Here is a 16,768-nt window from a genome sequence, read left to right as displayed (position 1 = left end):
CAAAACTAAAATATGCATTTACAATAGCCCGTTATAATATAATCGTATTCGCCCAAGTAAACAATTTAGCAAAAGAAAAAAAAAATCAAGTCCATCACAATACTTTAATCCTATAACACCCAACTACATGATCTCAATATTTACATACACTCATATGTGTGTCTGGGGGGGGGGGGGTAAGCATTGCTTTCATTATTTCTATTAATACTTATTATTTATAGAAAAAATTTCACCTTTAATATAATCAACTATTGTGACATTGTCACATTTAGTCCTATTCTTTTAATTTTGTTATGTTACATTCCTGACTTTGGACAACTTTCACTTTTAATCATTGATTATTGTGATATTACCACATTTAGTCTTATTTTTTTAATTTTGTCATATTACATCCATGACTTTGAGCAACCTCCACTTTTAGTCTCGACTATTGTTACATTATCACATGTAGTCGCATTCTTTTAATTTTGTCATATTACATTCATGACTTTCATTTGACTGTCACCATTAGTTTTTCGCTAAAAATTTCATTAATTTACCGTTAGAATTAACAAATAACAAATTAAGGAAAATCCTTACACATATCGTAACTCATATTTTGAACACATTAGAAATACCGTAATTCGTAAATATCAAAGAATGTAATATCTTAACTCATAGAAATATAAGTTATGATATGTGTAAGAAATTTTTTCCTTTGTTATTTGTCAATTTAAGGATATCAATGTGTTTCAATATCGTATGTAACTCATATTTTGAACACATTAGAAATATTGTAAATATCAAACGATGTAATATCGTAACTCATCGAAAGGATTAAAAATATTCAAATTAAAATATGATAGTCTAAGAGTGTTAAATAACAAAACTTGTTCTTTAGAACTAAATTTAGAAATGTCACCAAAGAAGAGACCTTGGTTAGAATTAACTCTAGCTTTTGTTTTCTATTTTCTATTTTTTACTTTTTTAGAAAAAAAAAATAAAAAAAATTAAACACCCGCTGACCCGCAATAAGTTGGCACGTATGAACTATCATGATCTGGGTTGACCTGAAAAGTCTTGAAAATGTTTTTTATATATATCAAATTAAACATGACTAAGAGCATGCATGCTATCCCTTCCTCCCAACCTTAATCATGGAGATAACGTTATCTACTCTGTTTTCCATAACCTTTGCTATCTTCTTGTTGATCCAATCTCTAATGCCCAGTTTGGCCCTGTCGTCTATGACGACCAACATTACTACCGACCAACTTTCCCTTCTTTCTTTGAAAGCTCACATCACTTCCGACCCTCTCAAAGCTTTGGCCACCAATTGGTCCACCCGCACCTCCCCGTGTGATTGGATTGGAATCACTTGCGGTTCTCGACATCGCCGGGTGACTCGCATCAATCTTTCAGGGCTGCAACTTGTTGGTGAAGTGCCTGCGGAATTAGCAGACGTGTCTTTCCTTGTTTCCATCAATTTGCAGGGGAATAACTTCTCCGGCAGCTTGCCCCCACAGTTGGCTCAACTCCGACGATTGACATCCATTGATTGTAGCTTCAATAACCTCAGCGGAAATCTCCCGGGGTGGCTTTATCGCTTGCCTAAACTCAAATACCTCGATCTGCACAATAACACTTTTACTGGTTTATTGCCGTCCTTACTGGGCAACATCTCGACGTTAGAATTTTTGAGCCTAGGTAGCAACTTTCTTCAAGGAGTGATTCCAGAAGAGATTGGAAATCTTGGTAGGTTGAAGGTGTTTGGCGTTGAGGATAATCAGTTGACGGGTACAATACCGTCCAGTATTTTCAACATATCTACATTACAAGTAATTGCTGTAACAACAAATGACTTGTCTGGTAATCTCCCTCCAAACATGTGCGATAGTGTTACTACATCACTTGTGTCCCTTTATCTAGCTCAAAACAAGTTTTATGGTGAAATCCCAAAGAGCTTATCAAGATGCATTCACCTCCAAGCCTTGTTACTTTCTTACAACAATTTTGAAGGGCTGATACCAAGCGGAATTGGAAATTTAAGCAACCTTGAATATTTAGCTCTTGGCGGCAATCTCCTGAGAGGTAACCAAATTATTTATCACCCATATATGCACTCTCCCTTACAACTTTGGACAAATATGAGATGTTCATCTAGTAAATCAACGGTTGAAAAGTGATGAATAAAATTGGACTAGTTTTATAAATATTACAAACTTCAAAGTTTCTAGTATTTATAAAATTAACATGTCTTTTTTAAGCTTATTTTGAACCATTAGATCTACTAGATGAACTGATGAACAACTCATATTTGTTCACAATTCTTATATGAAGAGTGATTCTCCTTTAAATATCTAAACACAGAACAATCTGAAAAAATGACTTTACAAAGTCATTTTCTAATAAGTTTCCAAACCAACTCTAAATTACATGCATAAATTAATGGTTGATTTTGGAGATTTGCTTGTTAGGAATATAGCGGAATAATGCGGAAGCGAAGGATCGAAAAATTGAGAATTATAGAAGTATAATAATAGGGAAAATATAATAAATGACGAAATAATAAAAATACTAAATTGGGAGAATATAGAAATATATATATTAATCTCAAAAGAGAGAATTGAAACAATAATATATATATATTTGTCTACGTAAGGAAAGCTAAAGAGTTAAGGATGGATAATGAATTGATAATTGATGCAAGAGGTGTATTACAAAAGCAAATGTCTACAATATTTATACAATTCAAAAGAAGAGAAAAATAAGGCAAATGCGTATTAAGGAGAGCATAAATAGGAGGAGACGTGGGTACATGCCACGTGATGCGCTGCATGAAGAATTATGCTGAGTCAAAATTAGCCGCAATTAATTATGGAATTGAGCCACCACTAATTATTTTCTAACAATCTCCACCTTGGATCAAATCCACTGTGGGAATTAACAACTGGAACAGCCGACTAAACTCAAACACTGTTTGAACTTAGCAATAGGAAAAACTTCAGAATAGCAGGATGGATCACCATCAACTTCCTATGCGACTGAAAGAGCATAAGCAACCATATTGGTTTCATCGTCACTAGCGTACCTAGCAGGTTTCTTGATTGTCCTCCTAGGCCGATCCATAGCAATGGAATACTCTCGTTGTGGCTCGACGAGAGGTGCGGAGCTAGTAGATGCATCATCTTTAGTATTACCATCAGTAGTAGTAACACTATCAATAGGCCTGAATTCAAACTCCACCTTCTCACTAGTACTCTGTGTCTCATCTGTACTGGGAACTTTTCCAGAATAAAGTAGTGCATTTTCATCAAAAGTGATATCTCGACTCAGAATGATTTTCTGAGAATCAGGAGACCATAGACGATACCCTTTTGACTCAGAGGCATAACCAAGGAAAATGCATTTGACAGCTCTCGGGTTCAATTTACCCGTACTGGAATGAGCATAAGCAGGACATCCAAAAACTCTTAAGATAGAGTAATCAACAGGATTACCTGACCAAACTTCCTCTGGAATTTTGAAATCAAGGGATGAATGTGGAGATCTATTTACCAAATAGCATGCAGTAGAAACGGCCTCGGCCCAAAAATCACGCCGTTTCCATAACCCAACATTAGAGAGCATACAACGAGCTCTTTCCAATAGAGTCCTGTTCAAACGTTTGGCAACACCATTTTGCTGGGGTTTACCAGGCAAGGTCTTGTGCCTGGCGATTCCATTTGCCGCACAAAAGTCATTGAAATCTGACTCACAGAATTCCAAGCCATTGTCTGTCCTGAGCTTCTTGACTTTTTTACCTGTCTGAGTCTCAACAAGTATTTTCCACTTCTTGAAAATAGAAAATGCCTGATTTTTATGTTTCAGGAAATAGACCCAGACTTTACGAGAAAAGTCATCAATAATAGACATAAAATATCTACAGCCTCCCATAGACTGAAATTTAGTTGGTCCCCATAAATCGGAATGTATATATTCCAATACATCTTTGGTACGGTGTGTAGCAGTAGAGAAACTAACCCTCTTTTGTTTCCCAAAAATACAATGCTCACAAAATTGTAATTTACCCGTACCTGAACCACCAAGGAGGCCTTTTTTGCTCAGGAGATGCATGCCTTTCTCACTCATATGCCCCAGACGCATATGCCATAATTGAGTGAGATCCGCATCAGACATCGATGAGGATACCGCTACTGAACCTGTCACAGTACTGCCATGCAAGACATACAAGCTTCCAGAACGAGAAGCTTTCATAAGAATAAGAGAGCCTTTTATGACCTTCAAAACTCCACCTTCAGCTGTGTACTTGCACCCCAGAGATTCCAAGGTGCCCAATGATATCAGATTGCGTTTCAAATCAGGAATATACCGAATATTGGTAAGAGTCCTGACAACGTTATCATGAGTTTTAATCTGAACACTTCCAATTCCACTAACCTTGCATTGGGTATCATTACCCAGCAAGACAACTCCACCATCAACCGGTTCCAGAGAGATGAACCAATCTTTGTGGGGACACATGTGGAATGTACAACCAGAGTCCAAAATCCACTCGGTTTCACTCCGTTTCTCACCGGAGCTAACAGATAACAACACATCACCATCTGAATCACTTTCAACAACACTAGCTTCAGCGGACTTCTTTTCTCTCTCTTGCTTGTTTTTCAACTTGAAGCATTCAGTCACATCATGACCATGCTTCTTGCAGTACTTACAGGATTTGTTGGACTTATGTCCTTTGGACTTGGATCTGGAATTTTTATTGCTACTCCCTGATTCAAGTGAACGACCCCTTACAGTCAAGCCTTCACCTTTGTCCTCAGACTTAATTTCAAAGTCAAACTTTTCTTTGGACAATAGGTTCGACTTAACATTGTCGAAAGTAAGGGTATCACTACTATTACCATACAGCATAATTTCTTTGAAATGCGTGTATGATCTAGGGAGAGAGACAGGCAATAAAACAGCGCGATCCTCATCTTCAATTATAACATCAATATTTTCCAAGTCCAATAAAATTGAATTGAATTCATCCAAGTGAGATTTAATAGAAGTACCTTCCGTCATACGGATTGTGTACAGACGCTCCTTCAGGCGTAGCGTGTTCGCCAGAGTTTTGGCCATGTAAAGCGTATCCAACTTGGACCATAAATCTGACGCAGTCGTCTCACTTAACACCTCACGTAGAACCTCTTTAGACAGGCACAAAAGAATGGTTGAACGTGCCTTGTCATCCAGATCTTCCCAATCTACATCTGTCATTGTAGCCGGTTTCTTCTTCTTCCCAGCTAGCGCTTTCTTCAAACCGTTCTGGGTTAGAACGGCTTCCATCTGAACCTTCCAGATAGAAAAGCTAATTTTCCCGTCGAACTTCTCGATATCGAACTTAGTAACAGTCGACATCTTTGAAAATAATTCTCAAATAAACCGCTCTGATACCACTTGTTAGGAATATAGCGGAATAATGCGGAAGCGAAGGATCGAAAAATTGAGAATTATAGAAGTATAATAATAGGGAAAATATAATAAATGACGAAATAATAAAAATACTAAATTGGGAGAATATAGAAATATATATATTAATCTCAAAAGAGAGAATTGAAACAATAATATATATATATATTTGTCTACGTAAGGAAAGCTAAAGAGTTAAGGATGGATAATGAATTGATAATTGATGCAAGAGGTCTATTACAAAAGCAAATGTCTACAATATTTATACAATTCAAAAGAAGAGAAAAATAAGGCAAATGCGTATTAAGGAGAGCATAAATAGGAGGAGACGTGGGTACATGCCACGTGATGCGCTGCATGAAGAATTATGCTGAGTCAAAATTAGCCGCAATTAATTATGGAATTGAGCCACCACTAATTATTTTCTAAAAGATTTGCAGGTGCAATACCACAAGAGATTGGTAATCTCATAAGCATGAAGATATTGGGCATGGAACTAAATCACCAAATAACGGGGTCCATACCTGTTGGCATATTCAACATGTCTTCCTTGCAAGTTCTTAATTTACAAGCAAATAGCCTGGTCGGTACTCTTCCAACAAACATATGCCAACATATTCCCAAGATTGAAAATATTTCTTTGACTTATAATTTCCTATATGGTTCAATCCCAAGAATGCTTCATAAATGCTTCGCACTTCGGACTCTAGCTCTGGGCGCAAATCGTTTTACAGGTATGTTATAATATTACGCATTTTGGAGAATATATATTGAAATAGTCTACCTTCTGTATTTTTGTGATATATATATATATATATATATATATATATATATATATATATATATATATATATATATATATATATATATTATATAATTAAGTTCTTGTGCGGTTAGGGTGCCCAGGTGCGGTTGTGCGGTTTAATCTGGGCCATTTATCTCACTTAAATCAACGTTCAGGATTACCAAAATTTAAAAAAAAAAATGCAGTGGCAATTTTGTAATTTTGCATCTAGGTCAAAATTAAGGTGAGCGGATCTATGATTAATGTGCGTGAGTTTTGTATATAAAATGCGTGAATTTTGTGCGTAAGGTGCGTGAGTTTTGTGCTTAATGTGCGTGGGTTGTGCTTAACGTGAGTAGTTGTTAAAACTTAAAGTGTGGACTTTTGTGCTTAAGGTGCATGAGATTTGTTCTTAATGTGAGTGGAGTTTGTACTTAATGTGCGTAGGGTTTGTAGTGCTTAATGTGTGTGAGGTTAGTGATTAATGTCAATAGCTGTTGAAACTTAAAGTCTGTGAGTTAATACTTAAAGTGCGTGTGGTTTGTGCTTAATGTGCGTGAGGTTGTGCTTAATGTGCGTGGGTTTTGTACTTAATGTGCATGAGTTTGTGCTTAATGTCAATAGTTGTTGAAACTTAAAGTTTGTGAGTTAACATTTAAAGTGCGTGAGTTTTGTACTTAATGTGCGTGAGGTTGTGCTTAATGTGTGTGGGTTTTGCACTTAATCTGCGTGAGGTTGTGCTTAAGATCTAACACTTAAGGTGCGTGTTTCTATCAGTACTTAAGGTGCGTCATTGTTTCTATCACTTAAGGTGCGCCATTTTAGCTTATGCTTCTTTCTTCCAGACACACATTTTTTTTTTAAATTTTCATTGATATATATATATATATATATATATATATATATATATATATATATATATATATATATATATATATATATATATTTACCCAGATAGTTTGATAAAAAAAAAATAAAACACTTAAAAGTATAGCCATAAATATTATTGGATGTGGACGTAAAATAAAACACATCAAAATTTTATAAAAAATATTCATAACAAAATATGAAAACATAATTAATTTGATAAAATAATTTGAATTAAAAATACATTATAAACACATCTCATTATTAATATAAAAGAAAGTTTTATGTATATATATATATGTGTGTGTGTGTGTGTGTGTGTGTGTGTGTGTGTGAATCTCACAATTAATTAATACGAAGTATTTAAAAGTCATAAAAAATACCTAAGTCACAAGGAGTAAATAAATTTGTACACACACTAATGAAGGATTTGAACCTGCCCCCTTAGAAAGTTAGTTCACATGCCTTACCACCTGATCTAATCTTCCTTTATTAATTTATATCTATTTTATTATACTTATACTAAAACTTGTACTATATATACATATATACATACAAGGGTTATATATGGGGTGGGGGTGGGGGTGGGGGTGGGGTGAGGGGGGTAGCTGCCCCCATGCTGGGGTCCGCCCACATATATATATATATATATATATATATATATATATATATATATATATATATATATATATATATATATATATATATATATATATATATATATATATATATAGAGAGAGAGAGGGGGATCATAAGAAGAAGTGTTTAGAAGAAAACTCAGAGTCAACCTCAGTTTTACATTTAGAAAAATACGAATCATATCAAATGTTAAAAACAAATGGGGTTGCATTTTCGTAATTATCACTAATTTTACTATGCAAACTTGAACACTCTCATAATTTATCAGGTTTGCACATTTAGTATTAAAAAAAATTATATTTGCGAAAATGGAAAAATACATTGCAATTAGGGTTTGGATTTTTAGAGTTTATGATTGAATTTTTTGTTTTATTTTGTTTAGAGTTAACATTTTATTGCTTAGGGTCTAAAATTTCCGGTTTAGTTTTAAAATTTATTTTCTTCATTGATTTTTAAAAATTTGTCTATATTTGCATATTTAGTCGTTACAGATTTCATATTTAAGTATTTAAGTTTGCAAATTAAAGTTGACGATAATTACAGAAGTGTCACCGTATTTTTTTTTTTTTTTTAATCTTATCTATTACACCCTACATATAATGGTTTTTTTTTTTTTTTTTAAATCTCCAAGAGGTGTGTTCTCATGGAATCATAAGCGTATATATACAAATGAGAACCACCTTTTAAGTGAGAATGTGAGAACCAACATGAAGCACAAAATCTAATATACAAATGCAAAAAAATTACTACAAGATAGATTGTGTGCAATGTATGTAGAAGATTGTGTGCATTAATGTACAATTTCAATACACAAGTTCTCACGGGGAGGGGTTATCATTGGAAGATCACTATATTATATTTATATATATATATATATATATATATATATATATATATATATATATATATATATATATATATATATTAACAATCATATAGCAACTCATCTTTAGGTAAAGTAGGAACCTAGGAACTAATCGTAGCCTTTTATCTTACTTAATCGATGGTCCTTATTTAATCATTTTTAATGGTTTTTTTCTCGGGTGTTAGGGTATCGATGGCACACACAATTTAACCCATGTGCACAACATAGTCTTTAACATCAATCTGGTTTTGGTGCATGTGCACACATTCGATAATCTAAATGCACACGGTATTTCGTATACTTGTGCATGCACAAATTCGTTAACCTAAGTGGACAAGGTATTTCGTATATCAGTTTTTTTGAGTGGCACAAACTCGTTAACCCAAGTGCACAAACAGATTTATCTGAGTGCACACACAACACAATCCAAGTACACACCAAAATGTTTAACATCTTTTCATACACAAACTAATTCTGCAAATTATGACACACATAATGTAACCCAAGTACACACAGTTCAACCCAAGTGCACACCCAATCGTTATGTTGTGAGCACATGCTCACCTTGCATGGTGCGCACGAATTCATATCCATAATTTCTATACTGTAGATCCATAATTTCTAGACTCTCGGTTGGCTAAAATTTAGACTTTAGATTCATAATTTCTAAAACCGTAGGATCCATAATTTAAATACAATAGATTCATAATTTCTAAAACCGTAGGATCCATAATTTAAATACAATAGATCCATAATTTCTATACAGTATATCCATAATTTCTATACTGCACTGATTTGCGAAAACATAGTTCAACAATTGGAATCTAAAGTATAAATTTTAGCTCATCGAGAGTCTAGAAATTATGGATCTACAATATAAAAATTATGGATCTACAGTATAGAATTTATGGATATGAATTTGTGCGCACCATGCAAGGTGAGCATATGCTCACAGCATAATTTGCAGTGCACACAATATTCTATCAACCCAAGTGCATACAATTCAATTCAACCCAAGTGCACACCAACTTGTTTTACGTCTTTTCATCCACACACTCATTATTTACGTTATGACACGCACAATTTAACTCAAGTGCACAATATAGTCTTTAACATCGATCTGATTTTCGTGAATTCATTCTTTCAATATTTTAGCATATTATGGCACACACAACACAACTCAAGTGCACACCAATATATATATATATATATATATATATATATATATATATATATATATATATGTATGTATGTATGTATGTATGTATGTATGTATGTATGTATGTATGTATGTATGTATGTATGTATGTATGTATGTATATGGAAGGGTTCAGGTACGGGTATAGCTTCCCGTGCGGTTAGATCTGAGTCGTTGATCAAATCTAGATCAATGGCTCAAATCAATGAAAATTAAAAAAAAAAAAAATCGCGTCTCTGGAAGAAAAAAGCATAAGCTAAAAATGGTGCACCTTAAGTGTTAGATCTTAAGCACAAACTCACGCACACATTAAGTACAAAACCCACGCAAATTAAGCACAATCTCACACACATCAAGCACAAAACTCACGCACTTTAAGTATTAACTCACAGACCTTAGTTTCAACAACTACTGACATTAATCACTAACCACACACACATTAAGCACAAACCCTACGCACATTAAGCACAAACTCCACTCACATTAAGAACAAATCTCACGCACCTTAAATTTCAACAACTACTGACATTAATCACTAACCTCACACACATTAAGCACAAATCCTACGCACATTAAGCACAAACTCCACTCACATTAAGAACAAATCACACGCACCTTAAGCACAAAAACCTACACTTTAAGTTTTAACGAGTACACACATTAAGCACAACCCCACGCACATTAAGCACAAAACTCACGCACATTACACACAAGACTCACACATCTTATATACAAAACTCACGCACATTAATCATAAAACCGCTCACATTAATTTTGACCTACATGCAAAAATTATAAAATTACCACCGCGCTTTTTTTAAAAAAATATTTTGGCAATCCTGGACGTTAATTTAAGCGAGATGAATGACCCAGATTAAACCGCACATCCGCACCTGGGCACCCTAACTGCACAAGAACCTAATTCTATATATATATATATATATATATATATATATATATATATATATATATATATATATATATATATATATATATATATATATATAATGTTAGGGTGGAATAATGCAACAATGGATATAATTAATATAAGAAGACCTTTACAACCTCCCACCGCTCTGTCGGGCCGGGGTGTGGGGAGCCCTTAGGGTTGAGGTTCAGCCTTTTGGAAGAATATAAGAATACCTGTAAGATTTGGAGCTTCTTGTTTAAATCCAAATACCTAAACAATCCTAATTAAATCCAAACTCGTAAATAATCCGTCTTTATGTTGGCCACCTAAAATCAAGGAAAATATCAGGATTAAATATTTTCTTTTAAGTGGATGATGAATAAAATGACACCATTATTCCTTGTAATTAATTATGATTAATTTGCTAATTAAATTGTAACTTGATCTTGATCATTGATTTTCAATTTTTGGACGGTTTAGATTGATTCTTAAGTTCCTACTTGAATCCTTCTATCTATATATATATATATATATATATATATATATATATATATATATATATATATATATATATATATATATACATAGAGAGAGAGAGAGAGAAAATCAGCATTTTGGTTCCTCAATTGTTTTCCAATTGTCAATGTAGTCCATAGTTTTCAATTTCAACCAATTTGATCATCTAAATATTTAAAATTTCGTCAATTAAATCCTTTTAGGGACCAAATTGACAAAATTTTAAAAATGTAGAAATCACTATTTTGATCCCTGAAAGGGTTTAATGTATGAAATTTTAAATAATTCGATGATAAAATTGGTTGAAATTGAAAATATTAAAATTTGAGAAACAATTGCATGACCAAAATGGTAATTATAATTGAAGCATGTGTTGCATCTCAATTAAAAGTCTAAGCTAATAGTTTGATTGCACATTAATGGTTCACGCCCCCTCACGTGTGCGAGTCAATTACTTTTTGAGCTCAAGCAACACTTGGACCGTGGACCGTAATCTCTATTTTTTATCGGGTGACTTTTGGTCTGGCTCTTAAACCAAATTGAAGCATGTGTTCTAACTCAACTAAAAGTTTAAGCTAATAGTTAGATTGCACATTAATGGTTATATGCTCAACAATTATAACTCTTATAAATATCATCTATCAATTTTAAGTGGTATAAGTGTGCAAACTATTAGTTGTGAAAGCTTAAAAGATAAGTTCATGGCAGGTATAATTCCGTCAACTATCTTCAACATCTCAACACTACAAAGAATTGAAGTTAGTGACAATTCCCTTCATGGAAGCCTGCCTTCAACCATGTGCTTTGGCTTACCAAATATACAACAACTATATTTGAGTGCGAATAGCTTCAGCGGAGTCCTACCTGAGTCTATATCAAATTGTTCTATGCTCAGTCGTTTAGAACTTGACGGTAATGAATTTAGCGGCCCGATTCCCAACTCTCTTGGAAAACTTGCCTATCTCACAGATTTGATCCTCGCTTCAAATAATTTTAGGAATGATCCTTCTTCCTCAGAATTGAGTGTTATTGATTCATTGACAAACTGCAAATATTTGGAAATGCTAGATTTGTCTCGTAACCCTTTGCAAGCTGTCCTTCCAGCTTCAATTGGAAATCTTTCAACTTCCCTTCAATGGTTATCTATTCAAGGTGGTGAGCTGAAGGGTGGCATCCCAGAAGAGATTGGAAATTTGAGCAACTTGGGTGTGTTGCTTTTACCATTCAACAACCTGGCCGGCCACATTCCCAAATCACTGGGAAAGCTACACGACATTCAAAGAATAAGCCTTTCTAACAACACTATCATTGGAGACATTCCAAGTGGTTTTTGCCAACTACACAATTTGGTAGAATTATACATGTCGCGGAATCACATATCAGGTCCCCTATTGGATTGCTTTGGAAATTTCACTTCACTCACAAGGCTTTCACTAGGCTTGAATCAATTAACTTTTGGAATACCCGTGAGCTTATGGAACCTGAAACATCTGTTGCAGCTCAGCCTGTACTCCAATCTGTTGAATGGCTCTATTTCTCATGAAGTTGGACGCTTAAGTGAGTTGATAACTTTAGATCTATCGCATAATCAATTTTCAGGAGGTATCCCACCCACAATTGGTTCCCTACAGCACTTGATTAACTTTTCCTTAGGGTACAATGCACTGCAAGGTACTATTCCTGATGCAGTTGGTGACATTTTGAGCTTAGAAATCTTGGACTTGTCGCACAACAATCTCTCTGCTTCAATCCCCAAATCTTTAGAAAAACTTAGAAATCTCAAGGGATTCGATGTTTCTTTTAATGATTTGAGTGGTGAAATTCCATCTGGGGGGTGCTTTGCAAACTTCACTGATCAAGAGTTTGTGTCAAACGGACCATTATGTGGACTTCCAAGGTTCCATGTCCCACCATGCCAAGCCAATCATGTTCATAATTCAAGCAAGAAAAGATTGCTTCTAGTTGCAACTGTGCCATCAGCTGTGGTAATAACAATATCTGTCATTATTGTTGTTTATATATTGGTGAGGTATAAAAGAAAACATAACCCTCCAAATGTGGTGGAAAATCCTTTGTCTGCAATAGAAGTACAAAGGATTTCATACAATGAAATTTTTCGAGCCACCAGTGGATTCAGTCTTAACAACTTGGTAGGTACTGGGAGTATTGGGTCTGTTTATAAGGGCATTTTGAATGATGGAATGATTGTTGCGGTAAAGGTATTTAACCAATCAGATGATGGAGACAAGAGTTTTGATGTTGAGTGCCAAGTGTTGCGCAATGTTCGCCATCGAAATCTTACTAAGGTCATAACTGGTTGTTGTGGAGAGAACTTTAAAGCCTTGATCCTTGAGTTCATGTCAAATGGGAGTTTAGAGGAATGGTTATATTCAGAAAACTCATTGAGCATTGGACAAATATTCAGCATAATGATTGATGTTGCATGCGCTTTAGAATATCTTCACCATGGTTATTCAACGTCTATAGTCCACTGTGATCTAAAGCCTAGCAATGTCCTATTAGATGAAGAAATGGTAGCCCATGTTAGTGATTTTAGTATAACAAAATTGATGGGCACCGAGGAAAGCTTTATGCATACTAAGACTTTAGCAACATTGGGTTACATGGCACCAGGTAAACATTTTTATGTTTCTCATTTTTTTCTCTTTTTTTTTTTTCATAAAAGAGAATATAAATTTTCAAATTGTGTTGTTAATAGTGATTTTTATCCATTGTAGAGTATGGATCAGAGGGGATTGTATCTATACGGTGTGATGTTTATAGTTTTGGCATTATGTTGATGGAAGTCCTTTCAAAAAGAAAACCTACTGATGAGATGTTCATTGAAGGCGTGACTTTAAAGAGTTGGATAAAGGATTCACTACCTGATGGTGTAGCTCAAGTTGCAGATACCAATTTGTTGGGGCAAAAAGATGAAAAATCAAGTGGTGTGTTGGAGTGTGTATCCACTTTACTAGAATTGGCTTTAAATTGTGCAGCTGAATCTCCTGATGCAAGGCCAAACTTCAAAGACATTGTTATAACATTGAAAAAGATCCAAGTCCAGTTTCAAAAAGTTTGTCTTTGATCTAACAATATTGTCTGGTAAGTAGTTTATTCCTATCTTGATTTATTTCAGTGGAATGAAAAATCATCTGAATTTTTAACTTACTGATCAATCATTCTTTTGTTGTAGATTTACAAGGTTTAAGCTGAGGAATAATATAACGGTAATTATTCTTTACAAGTACATGTTCTATATTTATTTCCGATTTCGAAGTGTTGCATGCCATGGCTAAATTGTTATATCATGGATTATAGTCCAACAATGCTCCAAAACGACATTCAAATTATGTTTTCCTGTTTGAAGACCACATTTTTTTTCCTTCATTTTTCATTCTTCATTTGTTTTTCTTTCGCTGACAACAATGTTTCTCCTTCTCACTATTAGGGGAGGTGAGGCAATATATGTCATGTTTTAAAAATTGAGAGACAAAATTTAAACCATTTATAATTCCTGGGTGACATTAATAATTGACATATTTGTAAGGAGCTAGCAAAAATTACAATTTTCCTAACATATTTGTAATTAATAAATTATATGCATGCAATTAACAAATTATGTACATTCAATTTATTTATAGATATATAATCAGTTAACTTTAAGCTGATAATATGTTAATTGCAAACACATAATATAAATGTCATTTTCAATCAGGTTCCATAATGCAAGATAGCTCCTACTCCATTGTATAATTTGCCGCCATAGCTTGGCATATGAGTTCAGCACTATTTTATTATTGTATTTCGTCCCTCATTTCTGCCAATAGTACAGTCTAAGAAATTGTGTTTGGTGTGTGATACAAAGAACTAAACTTGAAACTTGATGCAGGATAGGATGCTTTGAGATCTGGAAGATGAACTAAGTTGAAGTGGAAATATATACTAATTCAGTGTGTACCTCCACTGGGAGCATTGGCCATAAGGAAAGATCTTGTCATTTCATTTTATTTCCTTTTTATTTTCTTTTTTTTTTTTTTTTGTAATTTTATTTTATTACATTTGCTTAAACATATTGTCTAATTTTACTTAGTAGGGTCAAAAACATTTTAGTCCCTCACTCCCATTTTATGGGTCGAATTTGGTTAACGAGCCTTGTCTGAAATTATTTACAGTTTAATTTTTTTAAATATTAAAATTAATATGTAAAAATTATGTATTTAAAAGTTACATTACAAGTACTATTAAACACAAAAAATTCAAATTTAAAAATTATAAGAGAATACAAATAGAAATAAATAAAGATGAAAAAATTGATTTAACTAATGAATATATAGTAAGTAAGACAGGCGAAATAGGACAGAGAGAATAATTGATAGCAAAATAAGTAGTAATTTATCTTTAGAATTTTACATCTATAACTCATGCTAGTACAACTGATCAACTAACATAATCTAAAATAAGTTTATAAGTTTTACTTTGCTAGCAGCCACATGGTGATCGAATATTAGTTGTAGGCACTAGTGTACATATAACTTAAATAATGCGGGACGCAATAAACTAGTATGCAAAGGTAATTTTTTTTTTTTTTTTTTTTTTTTTTTTGTATGTCAGTGTAACCTAAACCGATATAGAGTGAAGAATAGGCTATACTTCTTACTACTAATGGGGAAAATGATAAGTTTACCTTTTGCAAGTAATATGTGTGATGTCTATTGAGCATGTGGACAAGAAGACCAAAAAGAAATACCACGCAAAAAACATTTAATGTATATTCAGTACCATTTGAAGATCATAAAATATGTAAGCTTGTAAACAATTATATGCAAATATTGTGATACACTACAATGGTAACACGAAGTGTTTATTCAAGTCTAAAACAAACATTCTAACAACTCTAAATGGATGTTAGTTGTTAACTGATTGGGTTAATTAGAGAGTATAACTAGTTGATAACATTAGCGGATTGTAGAGAGGTGTTTAGTAAATTAGCTGTTAGCTGATAGCTGTTTGGTATAATTTCTTTTCTCAAAAAGCTAATTAAAAAATCTACTTTGAACAGCTTTTTAAATTTTTACATTTTAGAGTTGATTTTTTAACCAAGTCAAACAATTAATAGTGATTAACAATCTGCCCTTTCCCAGGGCCCATGCTTGGAGGGGGCCCACCCTCCCCTCCCCCTCTTTTATATATAGAGTATATATATGTGTATAAGTAAATAATATACATACAATTTAACTGAAGTTAAAGTAGCTTTGTTGGTTAGTCACATAATTAGTACTTTGTATATGTTAATAAAGGTCAAGGGGCCAATTTTTATTGCTAGCATCTTTTAATAAAGTCTTTCCTTACATTTCCAAAAATAAAATCCTAATTTGTGAGATTTATTTATAATTTTATTTTTTTTAACTATGTAATTTTAATACTTATATTTAAAAAATATATATATTTTATGAATCATTTAGCCTGATTTATATCAAGTGAGGGGGAGACCCTCCTATATATACTAAACAAGTCGGTTTAAGTATTTAATGCTCCGCTACAAGTGGCTTG

The 16,768-nt window shown here is 33.5% G+C and overlaps 1 protein-coding gene across 1 annotated transcript; it reads left to right on the top strand.

Annotated features, from left to right (window-relative positions):
• The first annotated feature begins 1,080 nt into the window (after positions 1–1,080).
• Positions 1,081–15,225, top strand: LOC109181244 (putative leucine-rich repeat receptor-like serine/threonine-protein kinase At2g24130). The gene is made up of 6 exons (XM_019330996.1): positions 1,081–2,070; positions 5,877–6,170; positions 11,924–13,849; positions 13,954–14,320; positions 14,412–14,445; positions 15,108–15,225. Exons 1-4 carry the CDS (start codon positions 1,137–1,139, stop codon positions 14,301–14,303), a joined length of 3,504 nt encoding a protein of 1,167 aa, XP_019186541.1. The 5' UTR covers positions 1,081–1,136; the 3' UTR covers positions 14,304–14,320; positions 14,412–14,445; positions 15,108–15,225.
• Positions 15,226–16,768: the final 1,543 nt, after the last annotated feature.

The sequence above is a fragment of the Ipomoea nil genome, unplaced genomic scaffold, assembly GCF_001879475.1.
Source record: "Ipomoea nil cultivar Tokyo-kokei standard unplaced genomic scaffold, Asagao_1.1 scaffold1043, whole genome shotgun sequence".
NCBI classification, from domain to species: domain Eukaryota; kingdom Viridiplantae; phylum Streptophyta; class Magnoliopsida; order Solanales; family Convolvulaceae; genus Ipomoea; species Ipomoea nil.
Note: the sequence above shows the minus strand (reverse complement) of the source record. Positions and strands in the feature narration are given on the sequence as shown.

Excerpts from the sequence above, each read along its gene's own strand:
- LOC109181244 (XM_019330996.1), top strand. The coding sequence starts at position 1,137 with ATGGAGATAACGTTATCTACTCTGTTTTCCATAACCTTTGCTATCTTC. Across the intron at positions 2,071-5,876 it reads TGGCGGCAATCTCCTGAGAG|GTGCAATACCACAAGAGATT; the intron begins GTAACCAAATTA and ends AAAGATTTGCAG. Across the intron at positions 6,171-11,923 it reads GGGCGCAAATCGTTTTACAG|GTATAATTCCGTCAACTATC; the intron begins GTATGTTATAAT and ends AGTTCATGGCAG.